The 23,541-nt window shown below is 53.8% G+C and overlaps 7 protein-coding genes across 7 annotated transcripts; all 7 read left to right on the top strand.

Moving 5' to 3' along the window:
- Positions 1-2,990: 2,990 nt before the first annotated feature.
- Positions 2,991-6,067, top strand: LOC138242605 (mucin-2-like; the record flags this gene model as incomplete). The annotated part of the gene is made up of 4 exons (XM_069198147.1): positions 2,991-4,258; positions 4,378-4,621; positions 4,746-5,326; positions 5,890-6,067. Coding segments are annotated over 4 exons (2,271 nt in total), but the record flags the coding sequence as incomplete, so codon positions are not given.
- A 1,000-nt stretch (positions 6,068-7,067) lies between these two features.
- Positions 7,068-9,145, top strand: LOC138242604 (uncharacterized; the record flags this gene model as incomplete). Its single annotated transcript, XM_069198145.1, has 3 exons — positions 7,068-7,836; positions 8,050-8,445; positions 8,913-9,145. Coding segments are annotated over 3 exons (1,398 nt in total), but the record flags the coding sequence as incomplete, so codon positions are not given.
- Positions 9,146-10,013: 868 nt separating this feature from the next.
- On the top strand, positions 10,014-12,139 carry LOC138242603 (salivary glue protein Sgs-3-like; the record flags this gene model as incomplete). The annotated part of the gene is made up of 2 exons (XM_069198144.1): positions 10,014-10,695; positions 11,874-12,139. Coding segments are annotated over 2 exons (948 nt in total), but the record flags the coding sequence as incomplete, so codon positions are not given.
- A 1,330-nt stretch (positions 12,140-13,469) lies between these two features.
- Positions 13,470-14,798, top strand: LOC138243055 (mucin-2-like; the record flags this gene model as incomplete). Its single annotated transcript, XM_069198548.1, has 1 exon — positions 13,470-14,798. A coding segment is annotated over one exon (1,329 nt), but the record flags the coding sequence as incomplete, so codon positions are not given.
- Positions 14,799-15,092: 294 nt separating this feature from the next.
- LOC138243056 (salivary glue protein Sgs-3-like) lies at positions 15,093-15,659 on the top strand (the record flags this gene model as incomplete). The annotated part of the gene is made up of 1 exon (XM_069198549.1): positions 15,093-15,659. A coding segment is annotated over one exon (567 nt), but the record flags the coding sequence as incomplete, so codon positions are not given.
- A 1,350-nt stretch (positions 15,660-17,009) lies between these two features.
- LOC138242602 (salivary glue protein Sgs-3-like) lies at positions 17,010-17,702 on the top strand (the record flags this gene model as incomplete). Its single annotated transcript, XM_069198143.1, has 1 exon — positions 17,010-17,702. A coding segment is annotated over one exon (693 nt), but the record flags the coding sequence as incomplete, so codon positions are not given.
- A 181-nt stretch (positions 17,703-17,883) lies between these two features.
- LOC138242601 (mucin-2-like) lies at positions 17,884-22,252 on the top strand. The gene is made up of 3 exons (XM_069198142.1): positions 17,884-19,319; positions 20,250-21,097; positions 21,994-22,252. The coding sequence occupies exons 1-3, from the start codon at positions 18,150-18,152 to the stop codon at positions 22,250-22,252; spliced, it is 2,277 nt and encodes a 758-aa protein (XP_069054243.1). The 5' UTR covers positions 17,884-18,149.
- Positions 22,253-23,541: the final 1,289 nt, after the last annotated feature.

The following is a 23,541-nucleotide window of genomic DNA, read 5'->3' as shown; positions in this document are numbered from 1 at the left end:
CCGAGCCTCCCACTACAACCACACCTCCCACTACAACAACCGAGCCTCCCACTACAACCACACCTCCCACTACAACAACAGAGCCTCCCACTACAACAACCGAGCCTCCCACTACAACAACTGAGCCTCCCACCACAACAACCAAGCCTCCCACTACAACCACACCTCCCGCTACAACAACCGAGCCTCCCACTACAACCACACCTCCCGCTACAACAACCGAGCCTCCCACTACAACAACCACACATCCCACTACAACAACCGAGCTTCTCACTATAACAACCACACCTCCCACTACAACAACCGAGCCTCCCACTACAACCACACCACCCACTAGAACAACCAAGCCTCCCATTACAACAACAGCTCTAACTACCACAACCGAGCCTCCCCCTTCAACATCCGAGCCTCCCACTACAACAACCGAGCCTCCCACTACAACCACACCTCCCACTACAACAACTGAGCCTCCCACTACAACCACTACTCCCACTACAACAACCCAGACTCCCACTACAACCACACCTCCCACTACAACAACCGAGCCTCCCACTACATCAACCACACCTCCCAGTACAACAACCGACCCTCCCACTACAACTACACCTCCCACTACAACATATGAGCCTCCCACTACAACAACCGAGCTTCCCACTACAACAACCACACCTCCCACTACAACCACACCACCCACTATAACAACGGAGCCTCCCACTACAACCACACCTCCCACTACAACAACCGAGCCTCCCACTACAACAACCGAAGCTCCCACTACAACAACCGAACCTCCCACTAAAACAACCATACCTCCCACTACAACAAGCGAGCCTCCCACTACAACAACTGAGCCTCCCGCTACTACTACTCCTCCCACTACAACAACCGAGCCACCCACTACATCAACCACACCTCCCACTACAACAACTGAGCCTCCCGCTACTACTACTCCTCCCACTACAACAACCGAGCCACCCACTACATCAAACACACCTCCCACTACAACAAGCGAGCCTCCCACTACAACCACTAAGCCTCCCAATACAACCGAGCCTCCCTCTACAACTAAATCTCCCCCTACAACCACACCTCCCACTACAACAACAGAGCCTCCCACTACAACCACACCTCCCACTACAACAACAGAGCCTCCCACTACAACAACAGAGCCTCCCACTACAACAACCGAGCCTCGCACTACAACAACCGAGCCTCCCACTACACCATCCGAGCCTCCCACTACAACAACCGAGCCTCCCACTACAACCACACCTCCCAATACAACAACCGAGCCACCCACTACAACAACCGAGCCTCCCACTACAACTTTACCTCCCACTACTACAAGCGAGCCTCCCACTACCACACCTCCCACTACAACAAGCAAGCCTCCCACTACCACACATCCCACTACAACAACCACTCCTCCCACTACAACAACCGAGCCTCCCACTACAACCACACCTCCCACTACAACAACCGAGCCTCCCACTACAACAACCGAGCCTCCCACTACAACCACTAAGCCTCCCAATACAACCGAGCCTCCCTCTACAACTACATCTCCCCCTACAACCACACCTCCCACTACAAAAACCGAGCCTCCCACTACAACAACCGAGCCTCCCACTATAACAACCACACCTCCCACTACAACAACCGATCCTCCCACTACAACTACACCTCCCACTACAACAACCGAGCCTCCCACTACAACTACACCTCCCACTACAACAACAGAGCCTCCCACTACAACCACACCTCCCACTACAACAACAGAGCCTCCCACTACAACAACCGAGCCTCCCACTACAACCACACCTCCCACTACAACAACCGAGCCTCCCACTACAACAACCGAGCCTCCCACTACAACCACACCTCCCACTACAACAACAGAGCCTCCCACTACAACCACACCTCCCACTACAACTACACCTCCCACTACAACAACAGAGCCTCCCACTACAACCACACCTCCCACTACAACAACAGAGCCTCCCACTACAACAACACCTCCCACTACAACAACAGAGCCTCACACTACAACAACCGAGCCTCGCACTACAACAACCGAGCCTCCCACTACAACAACCGAGCCTCCCACTACAACTACACCTCCCACTACAACAACAGAGCCTCCCACTACAACAACAGAGCCTCCCACTACAACAACACCTCCCACTACAACAACAGAGCCTCACACTACAACAACCGAGCCTCGCACTACAACAACCGAGCCTCCCACTACAACAACGACACCTCCCACTACACCATCCGAGCCTCCCACTACATCAACCGAGCCTCCCACTAAAACCACACCTCCCACTACAACAACCGAGCCTCTCACTACAACAACCACACCTCCCACTACAACAACCGAGCCTCCCACTACAACTACACCTCCCACTACAACAACAGAGCCTCCCACTACAACCACACCTCCCACTACAACAACACCTCCCACTACAACAACCGAGCCTCCCACTACAACCACACATCCCACTACAACAACCGAGCCTCCCACTACAACTACACCTCCCACTACAACCACTAAGCCTCCCACTACTACTACTACTCCTCTCACTTCAACAACCGCGCCTCCCACTACAACAACCGAGCCTCCCACTACCACACCTCCCACTACAACAACCGAGCCTCCCACTACAACAACCGAAGCTCCCACTACAACAACCGAAACTCCCACTAAAACAACCACACCTCCCACTACAACAAGTGAGCCTCCCACTACATCAACCACACCTCCCACGACAACAAGCGAGCCTCCCACTACCACACCTCCCACTACAACAACCACACCTCCCACTACAACAACCGAGCCTCCCACTACAACCACACCGCCCACTACAACAACCGAGCCACCCACTACAACAACCGAGCCTCCCACTACAACCACACCTCCCACTACAACAACCGAGCCACCCACTACAACAACCGAGCCTCCCACTACAACCACACCTCCCACTACAACAACCGAGCCACCCACTACAACAACCGAGCCTCCCACTACAACAACTGAACCACCCACTTCTACTACACCTCCCACTACAACAAGCGAGCCTCCCACTACCACACCTCCCACTACAACAAGCAAGCCTCCGACTACCACACATCCCACTACAACAACCACTCCTCCCACTACAACAACCGAGCCTCCCACTACAACCACTAAGCCTCCCAATACAACCGAGCCTCCCTCTACAACTACATCTCCCCCTACAACCACACCTCCCACTACAACAACCGAGCCTACCACTACAACAACCGAGCCTCCCACTACAACAACCACGCCTCCCACTACAACAACCGATCCTCCCACTACAACTACACCTCCCACTACAACAACTGAGCCTCCCACTAGAACTACACCTCCCACTACAACAACAGAGCCTCCCACTACAACCACACCTCCCACTACAACAACAGAGCCTCCCACTACAACAACCGAGCCTCCCACTACAACCACACCTCCCACTACAACAACCGAGCCTCCCACTACAACAACCGAGCCTCCCACTACAACCACACCTCCCACTACAACAACAGAGCCTCCCACTACAACCACACCTCCCACTACAACACCAGAGCCTCCCACTACAACAACACCTCCCACTACTACAACAAAGCCTCCCACTACAACAACCGAGCCTCGCACTACAACAACCGAGCCTCCCACTACAACAACCGAGCCTCCCACTACAACAACCACAACTCCCACTACACCATCCGAGCCTCCCACTACATCAACCGAGCCTCCCACTACAACCACACCTCTCACTACAACAACCGAGCCTCCCACTACAACAACCGAGCCTCCCACTACAACCACAACTCCCACTACATCAACCGAGCCTCTCACTACAACAACCGAGCCTCCCACTACAACAACCACACTTCCCACTACAACCACTACTCCCACTACAACAACCGAGCCTCCCACTACAACAAAGCCACCCACTACAACAACAGAGCCTCCCACTACAACTACAGAGCCTCTCACCACAACAACAACACCTCCCACTACAACAACCGAGCCTCCCACTACAACAACTACACCTCCCACTACAACAACCGAGCCTCCCACTACAACTATGCCTACCAGTACAACAACCGAGCCTCCCACTACAACTAAACCTCCCACTACATCAACCGAGCCCCCCACTACAACAACCGAGCCTCCCACTACAATAACCGAGCCTCCCACTACAACAACCGAGCATCCCACAACAACAACTGAGCCTAGCACTACAACAACCACACTTCCCACTACAACTACTACTCCCACTACAACAACCGAGCCTCCCACTACAACTACACCTCCCGCTACAACAACCGAGCCTCCCACTACAATTACAGAGCCTCCCACCACAACAACTACACCTCCCACTACAACCACACCTCCCACTACAACAACCGAGCCTCCCACTACAACAACCACACCTCCCACTACAACAACCGAGCTTCCCACTACAACTACAGAGCCTCCCAGCACAACAACAACACCTCCCACTACAACCAAACCTCCCACAACAACAACCGAGCCTCCCACTACAACAACCGAGCCTCCCACTACAACCACAACTCCCACTACATCAACCGAGCCTCTCACTACAACAACCGAGCCTCCCACTACAACAAAGCCACCCACTACAACAACAGAGCCTCCCACTACAACTACAGAGCCTCTCACCACAACAACAACACCTCCCACTACAACAACCGAGCCTCCCACTACAACAACTACACCTCCCACTACAACAACCGAGCCTCCCACTACAACTATGCCTACCAGTACAACAACCGAGCCTCCCACTACAACTAAACCTCCCACTACATCAACCGAGCCCCCCACTACAACAACCGAGCCTCCCACTACAATAACCGAGCCTCCAACTACAACAACCACACCTCCCACTACAACAAGCACACCTCCCACTACAACAACCGAGCTTCCCACTACAACCACAACTCCCACTACAACTACACCTTCCACTACAACAACCGAGCCTCCTACTACACCAACCACACTTTCCACTACAACCACTACTCCCACTAAAACAACCGAGCCTCCCACTACAACAACCACACCTCCCACTACAACAGACCCTCCCACTACAACCACTGCTCCTACTACAACAACCGAGCCTCCCACTACAACTACACCTCCCACTACAACAACCGAGCCTCCCACTACAACTACACCTCCCACTACAACAACCGAGCCTCCCCCTACAACAACCACACCGCCCACTACAACAACCACACCGCCCACTACAACAACCGAGCATCCCACTACAACAACCGAGCCTCCCACTACAACTACACCTCCCGATACAACAACCGAACCTCCCACTACAACTACACCTCCCACTACAACAACCGAGCCTCCCACTACAACTACACCTCCCACTACAACAACCGAGCCTCCCCCTACAACAACCACACCGCCCACTACAACAAACACACCGCCCACTACAACAACCGAGCATCCCACTACAACAACCGAGCCTCCCACTACAACTACACCTCCCACTACAACAACCGAGCCTCCCCCTACAACAACCAAACCTCCCACTACAACAACCACACCTCCCACTACAACAACCGAGCTTCCCACTACAACTACAGAGCCTCCCACCACAACAACTACACCTCCCACTACAACCACACCTCCAACTACAACAACCGAGCCTCCCACTACAACAACCGAGCCTCCCACTACAACCACAACTCCCACTACATCAACCGAGCCTCTCACTACAACAACCAAGCCTCCCACTACAACAACCACACTTCCCACTACAACCACTACTCCCACTACAACAACCGAGCCTCCCACTACAACAAAGCCACCCACTACAACAACAGAGCCTCCCACTACAACTACAGAGCCTCTCACCACAACAACAACACCTCCCACTACAACCACACCTCCCACTACAACAACCGAGCCTCCCACTACAACTACACCTCCCACTACAACTACCGAGCCTCCCACTACAACTATGCCTACCACTACAAGAACCGAGCCTCCCACTACAACTAAACCTCCCACTACATCAACAGAGCCCCCCACTACAACAACCGAGCCTCCCACTACAACTATGCCTTCCACTACAACAACCGAGCCTCCCACTACAACAAAAACACCTCCCACTACAACAACTGAGCCTCCCACTACAACTAAACCTCCCACTACAACAACTGAGCCTCCTACTACAACAACCGAGCCTCCCACTACAACAACTGAGCCTACCACATCAAGTACACCTCCCACTACAACCACACCTCCCACTACAACAACCGATCCTCCCACTACAACAACCGAGCCTCCCACTACAACCACACCTCCCACTACAACAACAGAGCCTCCCACTACAACAACCAAGCCTCCCACTATAACAACCACACCTCCCACTACAACAACTGAGCCTCCCATTACAACAACCGAGCCTCCCACTTCAACCGAGCCTCCCACTACAACTACACCTCCCACTTCAACAACAGAGCCTCCCACTACAACAACCGAGGCTCCCACTACAACCACACCTCCCACTACAACAACAGAGCCTCCCACTACAACAACCGAGCCTCCCACTATAACAACCACACCTCCCACTACAACAACTGAGCCTCCCATTACAACAACCGAGCCTCCCACTTCAACCGAGCCTCCCACTACAACAACCACACCTCCCACTACAACAACCGAGCCTCCCACTACAACAACTGAGCCTCCCATTACAACAACCGAGCCTCCCACTTCAACCGAGCCTCCCACTACAACAACCACACCTCCCACTACAACAACCGAGCCTCCCACTACAACAACTGAGCCTCCCATTACAACAACCGAGCCTCCCACTTCAACCGAGCCTCCCACTACAACAACCACACCTCCCACTATAACAACCACACCTCCCACTACAACAACTGAGCCTCCCATTACAACAACCGAGCCTCCCACTTCAACCGAGCCTCCCACTACAACAACCACACCTCCCACTACAACAACCGAGCCTCCCACTACAACAACCGAGCCTCTCACTACAACAACCGAGCCTCCCACTACATCAACATCTCCCACTACAACCACACCTCCCACTACAACCACTGAGCCTCCCACTACAACTTCACGTCCCACTACAACAACCGAGCCTGCCACTACAACAACCACACCACCCACTACAACCTCACCTCCCACTACATCAACCGATACTCCCACTACAACCACACCTCTAACTACAACTACTGAGCCTCCCACTACAACAACCACACCTCCCACTACAACAACCGAGCCTCACACTACAACAACCGAGCCTCCCACTACAACAACCACACCTCCCACTACAACAACCGAGCCTCCCGAGCCTCCCACTACAACAACCGAGCCTCCCACTACAACCACACCACCCACTACAACAACCGAGCCTCCCACTACAACCACACCACTCACTACAGCAACCGAGCCTCCCACTACAACCACACCTCCCACTACATCAACCGAGCCTCCCACTACAACTTCACCTCCCACTACAACATCTGAGTCTCCCACTACAACCACACTTCCCACTACAACCAAGCCTCCCACTACAACAACCGAGCCTCCCACTACAACCACACCTCCCACTACAACAACCGAGCCTCCCATTACAACCACACCTCCCACTACAACAACAGAGCCTCCCACTACAACAACCGAGCCTCCCACTACAACAACTGAGCCTCCCACCACAACAACCAAGCCTCCCACTACAACCACACCTCCCGCTACAACAACCGAGCCTCCCACTACAACCACACCTCCCGCTACAACAACCGAGCCTCCCACTACAACAACCACACATCCCACTACAACAACCGAGCTTCTCACTATAACAACCACACCTCCCACTACAACAACCGAGCCTCCCACTACAACCACACCACCCACTAGAACAACCGAGCCTCCCATTACAACAACAGCTCTAACTACCACAACCGAGCCTCCCCCTTCAACATCCGAGCCTCCCACTACAACAACCGAGCCTCCCACTACAACCACACCTCCCACTACAACAACTGAGCCTCCCACTACAACCACTACTCCCACTACAACAACCCAGACTCCCACTACAACCACACCTCCCACTACAACAACCGAGCCTCCCACTACATCAACCACACCTCCCAGTACAACAACCGACCCTCCCACTACAACTACACCTCCCACTACAACATATGAGCCTCCCACTACAACAACCGAGCTTCCCACTACAACAACCACACCTCCCACTACAACCACACCACCCACTATAACAACGGAGCCTCCCACTACAACCACACCTCCCACTACAACAACCGAGCCTCCCACTACAACAACCGAAGCTCCCACTACAACAACCGAACCTCCCACTAAAACAACCATACCTCCCACTACAACAAGCGAGCCTCCCACTACAACAACTGAGCCTCCCGCTACTACTACTCCTCCCACTACAACAACCGAGCCACCCACTACATCAACCACACCTCCCACTACAACAACTGAGCCTCCCGCTACTACTACTCCTCCCACTACAACAACCGAGCCACCCACTACATCAAACACACCTCCCACTACAACAAGCGAGCCTCCCACTACAACCACTAAGCCTCCCAATACAACCGAGCCTCCCTCTACAACTAAATCTCCCCCTACAACCACACCTCCCACTACAACAACAGAGCCTCCCACTACAACCACACCTCCCACTACAACAACAGAGCCTCCCACTACAACAACAGAGCCTCCCACTACAACAACCGAGCCTCGCACTACAACAACCGAGCCTCCCACTACACCATCCGAGCCTCCCACTACAACAACCGAGCCTCCCACTACAACCACACCTCCCAATACAACAACCGAGCCACCCACTACAACAACCGAGCCTCCCACTACAACTTTACCTCCCACTACTACAAGCGAGCCTCCCACTACCACACCTCCCACTACAACAAGCAAGCCTCCCACTACCACACATCCCACTACAACAACCACTCCTCCCACTACAACAACCGAGCCTCCCACTACAACCACACCTCCCACTACAACAACCGAGCCTCCCACTACAACAACCGAGCCTCCCACTACAACCACTAAGCCTCCCAATACAACCGAGCCTCCCTCTACAACTACATCTCCCCCTACAACCACACCTCCCACTACAAAAACCGAGCCTCCCACTACAACAACCGAGCCTCCCACTATAACAACCACACCTCCCACTACAACAACCGATCCTCCCACTACAACTACACCTCCCACTACAACAACCGAGCCTCCCACTACAACTACACCTCCCACTACAACAACAGAGCCTCCCACTACAACCACACCTCCCACTACAACAACAGAGCCTCCCACTACAACAACCGAGCCTCCCACTACAACCACACCTCCCACTACAACAACCGAGCCTCCCACTACAACAACCGAGCCTCCCACTACAACCACACCTCCCACTACAACAACAGAGCCTCCCACTACAACCACACCTCCCACTACAACTACACCTCCCACTACAACAACAGAGCCTCCCACTACAACCACACCTCCCACTACAACAACAGAGCCTCCCACTACAACAACACCTCCCACTACAACAACAGAGCCTCACACTACAACAACCGAGCCTCGCACTACAACAACCGAGCCTCCCACTACAACAACCGAGCCTCCCACTACAACTACACCTCCCACTACAACAACAGAGCCTCCCACTACAACAACAGAGCCTCCCACTACAACAACACCTCCCACTACAACAACAGAGCCTCACACTACAACAACCGAGCCTCGCACTACAACAACCGAGCCTCCCACTACAACAACGACACCTCCCACTACACCATCCGAGCCTCCCACTACATCAACCGAGCCTCCCACTAAAACCACACCTCCCACTACAACAACCGAGCCTCTCACTACAACAACCACACCTCCCACTACAACAACCGAGCCTCCCACTACAACTACACCTCCCACTACAACAACAGAGCCTCCCACTACAACCACACCTCCCACTACAACAACACCTCCCACTACAACAACCGAGCCTCCCACTACAACCACACATCCCACTACAACAACCGAGCCTCCCACTACAACTACACCTCCCACTACAACCACTAAGCCTCCCACTACTACTACTACTCCTCTCACTTCAACAACCGCGCCTCCCACTACAACAACCGAGCCTCCCACTACCACACCTCCCACTACAACAACCGAGCCTCCCACTACAACAACCGAGGCTCCCACTACAACAACCGAAACTCCCACTAAAACAACCACACCTCCCACTACAACAAGTGAGCCTCCCACTACATCAACCACACCTCCCACGACAACAAGCGAGCCTCCCACTACCACACCTCCCACTACAACAACCACACCTCCCACTACAACAACCGAGCCTCCCACTACAACCACACCGCCCACTACAACAACCGAGCCACCCACTACAACAACCGAGCCTCCCACTACAACCACACCTCCCACTACAACAACCGAGCCACCCACTACAACAACCGAGCCTCCCACTACAACCACACCTCCCACTACAACAACCGAGCCACCCACTACAACAACCGAGCCTCCCACTACAACAACTGAACCACCCACTTCTACTACACCTCCCACTACAACAAGCGAGCCTCCCACTACCACACCTCCCACTACAACAAGCAAGCCTCCGACTACCATACATCCCACTACAACAACCACTCCTCCCACTACAACAACCGAGCCTCCCACTACAACCACTAAGCCTCCCAATACAACCGAGCCTCCCTCTACAACTACATCTCCCCCTACAACCACACCTCCCACTACAACAACCGAGCCTCCCACTACAACAACCGAGCCTCCCACTACAACAACCACGCCTCCCACTACAACAACCGATCCTCCCACTACAACTACACCTCCCACTACAACAACTGAGCCTCCCACTAGAACTACACCTCCCACTACAACAACAGAGCCTCCCACTACAACCACACCTCCCACTACAACAACAGAGCCTCCCACTACAACAACCGAGCCTCCCACTACAACCACACCTCCCACTACAACAACCGAGCCTCCCACTACAACAACCGAGCCTCCCACTACAACCACACCTCCCACTACAACAACAGAGCCTCCCACTACAACCACACCTCCCACTACAACAACAGAGCCTCCCACTACAACAACACCTCCCACTACTACAACAAAGCCTCCCACTACAACAACCGAGCCTCGCACTACAACAACTGAGCCTCCCACTACAACAACCGAGCCTCCCACTACAACAACCACAACTCCCACTACACCATCCGAGCCTCCCACTACATCAACCGAGCCTCCCACTACAACCACACCTCTCACTACAACAACCGAGCCTCTCACTACAACAACCACACCTCCCACTACAACAACCGAGCCTCCCACTACAACTACACCTCCCACTACAACAACAGAGCCTCCCACTACAACCACACCTCCCACTACAACAACACCTCCCACTACAACAACCGAGCCTCCCACTACAACCACACCTCCCACTACAACAACCGAGCTTCCCACTACAACTACACCTCCCACTACAACAACCGGGCCTCCCACTACAATCACACCTCTCACTACAACAACCAAGCCTCCCAATACAACAACTAAGCCTCCCACTACAATAACCGAGCCTCCCACTACAACAACCGAGCCTCCCACTACAACCACTAAGCCTCCCAATACAACAACTGAGCCACCCACTACAAAAACCGAGCCTCCCACTACAACTTTACCTCCCACTACAACAAGTGAGCCTCCCACTACAACAACTGAGCCACCCACTACTACTACACCTCCCACGACAACAAGCGAGCCTCCCACTACCACACCTCCCACTACAACAACCACACCTCCCACTACAACCACACCTCCCACTACAACAAGCGAGCCTCCCACTACCACACCTCCCACTACAACAAGCGAGCCTCCCACTACCACACATCCCACTGCAACAACCACTCCTCCCACTACAACAACCGAGCCTCCCACTACAACCACACCTCCCACTACAACAACCGAGCCTCCCACTACAACCACTAAGCCTCCCAAAACAACCGAGCATCCCTCTACAACTACATCTCCCCCTACAACCACACCTCCCACTACAACAACCGAGCCTCCCACTACAACAACCGAGCCTCCCACTATAACAACCACGCCTCCAACTACAACTACACCTCCCACTACAACAACCGAGCCTCCCACTACAACCACACCTCCCACTACAACAACAGAGCCTCCCACTACAACAACCGAGCCGCCCACTACAACCACACCTCCCACTACAACAACAGAGCCTCCCACTACAACAACCGAACCTCCCACTACAACCACACCTCCCACTACAACAAGAGAGCCTCCCACTACAACCACACCTCCCACTACAACAACAGAGCCTCCCACTACAACAACCGAGCCTCCCACTATAACAACCACGCCTCCCACTACAACAACAGAGCCTCCTACTACAACCACACCTCCCACTACAACAACAGAGCCTCCCACTATAACAACCACGCCTCCCACTACAACAACAGAGCCTCCCACTACAACCACACCTCCCACTACAACAACAGAGCCTCCCACTACAACAACCGAGCCTCCCACTATAACAACCACGCCTCCCACTACAACAACCGAGCCTCCCACTACAACTACACCTCCCACTACAACAACCGAGCCTCCCACTACAACTACACCTCCCACTACAACAACAGAGCCTCTCACTACAACCACACCTCCCACTACAACAACAGAGCCTCCCACTACAAGAACCGAGCCTCCCACTACAACCACACCTCCCACTACAACAACAGAGCCTCCCACTACAACAACCAAGCCTCCCACTACAACCACACCTCCCACTACAACAACAGAGCCTCTCACTACAACCACACCTCCCACTACAACAACAGAGCCTCCCACTACAAGAACCGAGCCTCCCACTACAACCACACCTCCCACTACAACAACAGAGCCTCCCACTACAACCACACCTCCCACTACAACAACAGAGCCTCCCACTACAACAACAGAGCCTCCCACTACAACAACCGAGCCTCCCACTATAACAACCACGCCTCCCACTACAACAACAGAGCCTCCCACTACAACCACACCTCCCACTACATCAACAGAGCCTCCCACTACAACAACCGAGCCTCCCACTATAACAACCACGCCTCCCACTACAACAACAGAGCCTCCCACTACAACCACACCTCCCACTACAACCACAGAGCCTCCCACTACAACAACCGAGCCTCCCACTATAACAACCACGCCTCCCACTACAACAACCGAGCCTCCCACTACAACTACACCTCCCACTACAACAACCGAGCCTCTCACTACAACCACACCTCCCACTACAACAACCGAGCCTCCCACTATAACAACCACACCTCCCACTACAACAACCGAGCCTCTCACTACAACTACACCTCCCACTACAACAACCGAGCCTCCCACTACAACTACACCTCCCACTACAACAACAGAGCCTCTCACTACAACCACACCTCCCACTACAAGAACCGAGCCTCCCACTACAACCACACCTCCCACTACAACAACAGAGCCTCCCACTACAACAACCAAGCCTCCCACTACAACCACACCTCCCACTACAACAACAGAGCCTCTCACTACAACCACACCTCCCACTACAACAACAGATCCTCCCACTACAACAACAGAGACTCCCACTACAACCACACCTCCCACTACAACAACAGAGCCTCCCACTACAACTACACCTCCCACTACAACAACAGAGCCTCTCACTACAACCACACCTCCCACTACAACAACAGAGCCTCCCACTACAACAACAGAGCCTCCCACTACAACCACACCTCCCACTACAACAACAGAGCCTCCCACTACAACAACCGAGCCTCCCACTATAACAACCACGCCTCCCACTACAACAACAGAGCCTCCCACTACAACCACACCTCCCACTACATCAACAGAGCCTCCCACTACAACAACCGAGCCTCCCACTATAACAACCACGCCTCCCACTACAACAACAGAGCCTCCCACTACAACCACACCTCCCACTACAACAACAGAGCCTCCCACTACAACAACCGAGCCTCCCACTATAACAACCACGCCTCCCACTACAACAACCGAGCCTCCCACTACAACTACACCTCCCACTACAACAACCGAGCCTCTCACTACAACTACACCACCCACTACAACAACAGAGCCTCCCACTACAACCGAGCCTACAACTACAACAACCACACCTCCCACTACAACCACACCTCCCACTGCAACAACCGAGCCTCCCACTATAACTACACCTCCCATTACAACAACTGAGCCTCCCACTACAACAACCACACCTCCCACTACAACCGAGACTCCCACTACAACAACCACACCTCCCACTACAACAACCGAGCCTCCCACTACAACTACACCTCCCACTACAACAACAGAGCCTCCCACTACAACCACACCTCCCACTACAACAACAGAGCCTCCCACTACAACAACACCTCCCACTACAACAACCGAGCCTCCCACTACAACCACACCTCCCACTACAACCACACCTCCCACTACAACAACCGAGCCTCCCACTACAACCACACCTCCCACTACAACAACCGAGCCTCCCACTACAACTACACCACCCACTACACCAACAGAGCCTCCCACTACAACCGAGCCTCCCACTACAACAACTGAGCCTCCCACTACATCAACCACACCTCCCACTACAACAACCGAGCCTCCCACTACAACAACCACACCACCCACTACAACAACCGAGCCTCCCCCTACAACAACCCAGCCTCCCACTACAACCACACCTCCCACTACATCAACCGAGCCTCCCACTACATCAACCACACCTCCCACTACAACAACCGAGCCTCCCACTACAACCACACCTCCCACTACAACAACCGAGCCTCCCCCTACAACAACCGAGCCTCCCACTACAACAACTGAGCCTCCCACTACATCAACCACACCTCCCACTACAACAACCGAGCCTCCCACTACAACCACACCACCCACTACAACAACCGAGCCTCCCACTACAACTACACCTCCCACTACAACAACCGAGCCTCCCACTACAACTACACCTCCCACTACAACAACCGAGCTTCCCACTACAACAACCGAGCCTCCCACTACAACCACTAAGCCTCCCAATACAACCGAGCCTCCCTCTACAACTACATCTCCCACTACAACCAAACCTCCCACTACAACAACAGAGCCTCCCACTACAACAACCGAGCCTCCCACTACAACCACACCTCCCACTACAACAACCAAGCCTCCCAATACAACAACCGAGCCTCCCACTACAACCACACCTCCCACTACAACAACCGAGCCTCCCACTACAACCACACCTCCAACTACAACAACCGAGCCTCCCACTACAACCACACCTCCCACTACAACAACAGAGCCTCCCACTACAACCACACCTCCCACTACAACAACAGAGCCTCCCACTACAACAACCGAGCCTCCCACTACAACCACACCTCCCACTACAACAACAGAGCCTCCCACTACAACAACCGAGCCTCCCACTACAACCACACCTCCCACTACAACAACCGAGCCTCCCACTACAACCACACCTCCCACTACAACAACCGAGCCTCCTACTACAACAACACCTCCCAGTACAACGACTGAGCCTCCCACTACAACAACTGAGCCTCTCACTACAACAACCGAGCCTCCCACTACATCTACATCTCCCACTACAAACACACCTCCCACTACAACCACTGAGCCTCCCACTACAACTACACCTCCCACTACAACAACCGAGCCTCCCACTACAACTTCACCTTCCACTACAACAACCGAGCCTGCCACTACAACAACCACACCTCCCACTACAACAACCGAGCTTCCCACTACAACATCCACACCTCCCACTACAACAAACGAGCCTCCCACTGCAACCACACCACCAACTACAACAACCGAGCCTCCCACTACAACCACACCTCCCACTACAACAACCGAGCCTCCCACTACAACCACACCTCCCACTACAACAACCGAGCCTCCCACTACAACAACCACACCTCCTAGTACAACAACCGAGCCTCCCACTACAACAACAGAGCCTCCCACTACAACCACTCCTCCCACTACAACAACCGAGCTTCCCACTATAACAACCACACCTCCCACTACAACATCCGAGCCTCCCACTACAACAACCGAGCCTCCCACTAAAACCACACCACCCACTATAACAACGGAGCCTCCCACTACAACCACACCTCCCACTACAACAACCGAGGCTCCCATTACAACAACCGAGCCTCCCACTACAACAACCACACCTCCCACTACAACAACCGAGCCTCCCACTACAACCACACCTCCCACTACAACAACCGAGCCTCCCACTACAACAACCACACCTCCTAGTACAACAACCGAACCTCCCACTACAACAACAGAGCCTCCCACTACAACCACACCTCCCACTACAACAACACCTCCCACTACAACGACTAAGCCTCCCACTACAACAACCGAGCCTCTCACTACAACAAACGAGCCTCCCACTACATCTACATCTCCCACTACAACCACACCTCCCACTACAACCACTGAGCCTCCCACTACAACTACACCTCCCACTACAACAACCGAGCCTCCCACTACAACAACCACACCACCCACTACAACAACCGAGCCTCCCACTACAACCACACCTCCCACTACAACCACACCTCCCACTACATCAACCGAGCCTCCCCCTTCAACATCCGAGCCTCCCACTACAACAACCGAGCCTCCCACTACAACCACACCTCCCACTACAACAACTGAGCCTCCCACTACAACCACTACTCCCACTACAACAACTGAGCCTCCCACTACAACCACTACTCCCACTACAACAACCCAGACTCCCACTACAACCACACCTCCCACTACAACAACCGAGCCTCCCACTACATCAACCACACCTCCCAGTACAACAACCGACCCTCCCACTACAACTACACCTCCCACTACAACATCTGAGCCTCCAACTACAACGACTGAGCCTCCCACTACAACAACCGAGCTTCCCACTACAACAACCACACCTCCCACTACAACAACCGAGCCTCCCACTACAACCACACCTCCCACTACAACAACAGAGCCTCCCACTACAACCACACCTCCCACTACAACAACACCTCCCACTACAACGACTAAGCCTCCCACTACAACAACCGAGCCTCTCACTACAACAAACGAGCCTCCCACTACATCTACATCTCCCACTACAACCACACCTCCCACTACAACCACTGAGCCTCCCACTACAACTACACCTCCCACTACAACAACCGAGCCTCCCACTACAACAACCACACCACCCACTACAACAACCGAGCCTCCCACTACAACCACACCTCCCACTACAACCACACCTCCCACTACATCAACTGATACTCCCGCTACAACCACACCTCTAACTACAACAATCGAGCCTCCCACTACAACATCTGAGTCTCAAACTACAACAACACTTCCCACTACAACCAAGCCTCCCACTACAACAACCGAGCCTCCCACTACAACAACCGAGCCTCCCACTACAACCACACCTCCCACTACAACAACCGAGCCTCCCACTACAACCACACCTCCCACTACAACAACAGAGCCTCCCACTACAACAACCAAACCTCCCACTACAACAACTGAGCCTCCCACTACAACAACCAAGCCTCCCACTACAACCACACCTCCCGCTACAACAACCGTGCCTCCCACTACAACCACACCTCCCGCTACAACAACCGAGCCTCCCACTACAACCACACCTCCCGCTACAACAACCGAGCCTCCCACTACAACCACACCTCCCGCTACAACAACCGAGCCTCCCACTACAACGACTGAGCCTCCCACTACAACAACCACACCTCCCACTACAACAACCGAGCTTCTCACTATAACAACCACACCTCCAACTACAACAACCGAGCCTCCCACTACAACCACACCACCCACTAGAACAACCGAGCCTCCCATGACAACAACACCTCTAACTACAACAACCGAGCCTCCCCCTTCAACATCCGAGCCTCCCACTACAACAACCGAGCCTCCCACTACAACCACACCTCCCACTACAACAACTGAGCCTCCCACTACAACCACTACTCCCACTACAACAACTGAGCCTCCCACTACAACCACTACTCCCACTACAACAACCCAGACTCCCACTACAACCACACCTCCCACTACAACAACCGAGCCTCCCACTACATCAACCACACCTCCCAGTACAACAACCGACCCTCCCACTACAACTACACCTCCCACTACAACATCTGAGCCTCCAACTACAACGACTGAGCCTCCCACTACAACAACCGAGCTTCCCACTACAACAACCACACCTCCCACTACAACAACCGAGCTTCCCACTATAACAACCACACCTCCCACTACAACATCCGAGCCTCCCACTACAACAACCGAGCCTCCCACTACAACAACCACACCTCCTAGTACAACTACCGAGCCTCCCACTACAACAACAGAGCCTCCCACTACAACCACTCCTCCCACTACAACAACCGAGCCTCTCACTACAACAAACGAGCCTCCCACTACATCTACATCTCCCACTACAACCACACCTCCCACTACAACCACTGTGCCTCCCACTACAACTACACCTCCCACTACAACAACCGAGCCTCCCACTACAACTTCACCTCCCACTACAACAACCGAGCTTCCCACTACAACAACCACACCACCCACTACAACAACAGAGCCTCCCACTACAACCACACCTCCCACTACAACCACACCTCCCACTACATCAACCGATACTCCCGCTACAACCACACCTCTAACTACAACAATCGAGCCTCCCACTACAACAACCGAGCCTCCCAGTACAACCACACCTCTAACTACAACAACCGGGCCTCCCACAACAACAACCACACCTCCCACTACAACAACCGAGCCTCCCACTACAACAACCGAGCCTCCCACTACAACCACACCACCCACTAAAACAACAGAACCTCCCACTACAACCACACCACTCACTACAGCAACCGAGCCTCCCACTACAACCACACCTCCCACTACAACCAAGCCTCCCACTACAACAACCGAGCCTCCCACTACAACAACCAAACCTCCCACTACAACCACACCTCCCGCTACAACAACCGTGCCTCCCACTACAACCACACCTCCCGCTACAACAACCGAGCCTCCCACTACAACCACACCTCCCGCTACAACAACCGAGCCTCCCACTACAACGACTGAGCCTCCCACTACAACAACCACACCTCCCACTACAACAACCGAGCTTCTCACTATAACAACCACACCTCCAACTACAAAAACCGAGCCTCCCACTACAACCACACCACCCACTACAACAACCGAGCTTCCCACTACAACAACCACACCTCCCACTACAACAACCGAGCTTCCCACTATAACAACCACACCTCCCACTACAACATCCGAGCCTCCCACTACAACAACCGAGCCTCCCACTACAACCACACCACCCACTATAACAACGGAGCCTCCCACTACAACCACACCTCCCACTACAACAACCGAGGCTCCCATTACAACAACCGAGCCTCCCACTACAACCACACCTCTAACTACAACAACCGAGCCTCCCCCTACAACAACCGAGCCTCCCCCTACAACAACCCAGCCTCCCACTACAACCACACCTCCCACTACATCAACCGAGCCTCCCACTACATCAACCACACCTCCCACTACAACAACCGAGCCTCCCACTACAACCACACCTCCCACTACAACAACCGAGCCTCCCCCTACAACAACCGAGCCTCCCACTACAACAACTGAGCCTCCCACTACATCAACCACACCTCCCACTACAACAACCGAGCCTCCCACTACAACAACCGAGCCTCCCACTACAACTACACCTCCCACTACAACAACCGAGCCTCCCACTACAACTACATCTCCCACTACAACAACCGAGCTTCCCACTACAACAACCGAGCCTCCCACTACAACCACTAAGCCTCCCACTACAACCACTAAGCCTCCCAATACAACCGAGCCTCCCTCTACAACTACATCTCCCACTACAACCAAGCCTCCCACTACAACAACAGAGCCTCCCACTACAATAACCGAGCCTCCCAATACAACCACACCTCCCACTACAACAACCAAGCCTCCCAATACAACAACCGAGCCTCCCACTACAACCACACCTCCCACTACAACAACCGAGCCTCCCACTACAACCACACCTCCAACTACAACAACCGAGCCTCCCACTACAACCACACCTCCCACTACAACAGAGCCTCCCACTACAACCACACCTCCCACTACAACAACAGAGCCTCCCACTACAACAACCGAGCCTCCCACTACAACCACGCCTCCCACTACAACAACAGAGCCTCCCACTACAACAACCGAGCCTCCCACTACAACCACACCTCCCACTACAACAACCGAGCCTCCCACTACAACAACCGAGCCTCCCACTACAACCACACCTCCCACTACAACGACTGAGCCTCCCACTACAACAACTGAGCCTCTCACTACAACAACCGAGCCTCCCACTACATCTACATCTCCCACTACAACCACACCTCCCACTACAACCACTGAGCCTCCACCTACAACTACACCTCCCACTACAACAACCGAGCCTCCCACTACAATTTCACCTCCCACTACAACAACAGAGCCTCTCACTACAACCACACCTCCCACTACAACAACAGAGCCTCCCACTACAACAACAGAGCCTCCCACTACAACCACACCTCCCACTACAACAACAGAGCCTCCCACTACAACTACACCTCCCACTACAACAACAGAGCCTCTCACTACAACCACACCTCCCACTACAACAACAGAGCCTCCCACTACAACAACAGAGCCTCCCACTACAACCACACCTCCCACTACAACAACAGAGCCTCCCACTACAACAACCGAGCCTCCCACTATAACAACCACGCCTCCCACTACAACAACAGAGCCTCCCACTACAACCACACCTCCCACTACATCAACAGAGCCTCCCACTACAACAACCGAGCCTCCCACTATAACAACCACGCCTCCCACTACAACAACAGAGCCTCCCACTACAACCACACCTCCCACTACAACAACAGAGCCTCCCACTACAACAACCGAGCCTCCCACTATAACAACCACGCCTCCCACTACAACAACCGAGCCTCCCACTACAACTACACCTCCCACTACAACAACCGAGCCTCTCACTACAACTACACCACCCACTACAACAACAGAGCCTCCCACTACAACCGAGCCTACAACTACAACAACCACACCTCCCACTACAACCACACCTCCCACTGCAACAACCGAGCCTCCCACTATAACTACACCTCCCATTACAACAACTGAGCCTCCCACTACAACAACCACACCTCCCACTACAACCGAGACTCCCACTACAACAACCACACCTCCCACTACAACAACCGAGCCTCCCACTACAACTACACCTCCCACTACAACAACAGAGCCTCCCACTACAACCACACCTCCCACTACAACAACAGAGCCTCCCACTACAACAACACCTCCCACTACAACAACCGAGCCTCCCACTACAACCACACCTCCCACTACAACAACCGAGCCTCCCACTACAACCACACCTCCCACTACAACAACCGAGCCTCCCACTACAACTACACCACCCACTACACCAACAGAGCCTCCCACTACAACCGAGCCTCCCACTACAACAACTGAGCCTCCCACTACATCAACCACACCTCCCACTACAACAACCGAGCCTCCCACTACAACCACACCTCCCACTACAACAACAGAGCCTCCCACTACAACAACCGAGCCTCCCACTATAACAACCACGCCTCCCACTACAACAACCGAGCCTCCCACTACAACTACACCTCCCACTACAACAACCGAGCCTCTCACTACAACTACACCACCCACTTCAACAACAGAGCCTCCCACTACAACCGAGCCTACAACTACAACAACCACACCTCCCACTACAACCACACCTCCCACTGCAACAACCGAGCCTCCCACTATAACTACACCTCCCATTACAACAACTGAGCCTCCCACTACAACAACCACACCTCCCACTACAACCGAGACTCCCACTACAACAACCACACCTCCCACTACAACAACCGAGCCTCCCACTACAACTACACCTCCCACTACAACAACAGAGCCTCCCACTACAACCACACCTCCCACTACAACAACAGAGCCTCCCACTACAACAACACCTCCCACTACAACAACCGAGCCTCCCACTACAACCACACCTCCCACTACAACAACCGAGCCTCCCACTACAACCACACCTCCCACTACAACAACCGAGCCTCCCACTACAACTACACCACCCACTACACCAACAGAGCCTCCCACTACAACCGAGCCTCCCACTACAACAACTGAGCCTCCCACTACATCAACCACACCTCCCACTACAACAACCGAGCCTCCCACTACAACAACCACACCACCCACTACAACAACCGAGCCTCCCCCTACAACAACCCAGCCTCCCACTACAACCACACCTCCCACTACATCAACCGAGCCTCCCACTACATCAACCACACCTCCCACTACAACAACCGAGCCTCCCACTACAACCACACCTCCCACTACAACAACCGAGCCTCCCCCTACAACAACCGAGCCTCCCACTACAACAACTGAGCCTCCCACTACATCAACCACACCTCCCACTACAACAACCGAGCCTCCCACTACAACCACACCACCCACTACAACAACCGAGCCTCCCACTACAACTACACCTCCCACTACAACAACCGAGCCTCCCACTACAACTACACCTCCCACTACAACAACCGAGCTTCCCACTACAACAACCGAGCCTCCCACTACAACCACTAAGCCTCCCAATACAACCGAGCCTCCCTCTACAACTACATCTCCCACTACAACCAAACCTCCCACTACAACAACAGAGCCTCCCACTACAACAACCGAGCCTCCCACTACAACCACACCTCCCACTACAACAACCAAGCCTCCCAATACAACAACCGAGCCTCCCACTACAACCACACCTCCCACTACAACAACCGAGCCTCCCACTACAACCACACCTCCAACTACAACAACCGAGCCTCCGACTATAACCACACCTCCCACTACAACAACAGAGCCTCCCACTACAACCACACCTCCCACTACAACAACAGAGCCTCCCACTACAACAACCGAGCCTCCCACTACAACCACACCTCCCACTACAACAACAGAGCCTCCCACTACAACAACCGAGCCTCCCACTACAACCACACCTCCCACTACAACAACCGAGCCTCCCACTACAACCACACCTCCCACTACAACAA

Source organism: Lepisosteus oculatus, chromosome 14 (genome assembly GCF_040954835.1).
Source record: "Lepisosteus oculatus isolate fLepOcu1 chromosome 14, fLepOcu1.hap2, whole genome shotgun sequence".
NCBI classification, from domain to species: domain Eukaryota; kingdom Metazoa; phylum Chordata; class Actinopteri; order Semionotiformes; family Lepisosteidae; genus Lepisosteus; species Lepisosteus oculatus.
Note: the sequence above shows the minus strand (reverse complement) of the source record. Positions and strands in the feature narration are given on the sequence as shown.

Excerpts from the sequence above, each read along its gene's own strand:
- LOC138242601 (XM_069198142.1), top strand. The coding sequence starts at position 18,150 with ATGACAACAACACCTCTAACTACAACAACCGAGCCTCCCCCTTCAACA. Across the intron at positions 19,320-20,249 it reads CACCTCCCGCTACAACAACC|CCTCCCACTACAACAACAGA; the intron begins GTGCCTCCCACT and ends ACTACAACCAAG. Across the intron at positions 21,098-21,993 it reads CCTCCCACTACAACAACAGA|AGCCTCCCACTACAACAACC; the intron begins GCCTCCCACTAC and ends CTACAACAACAG.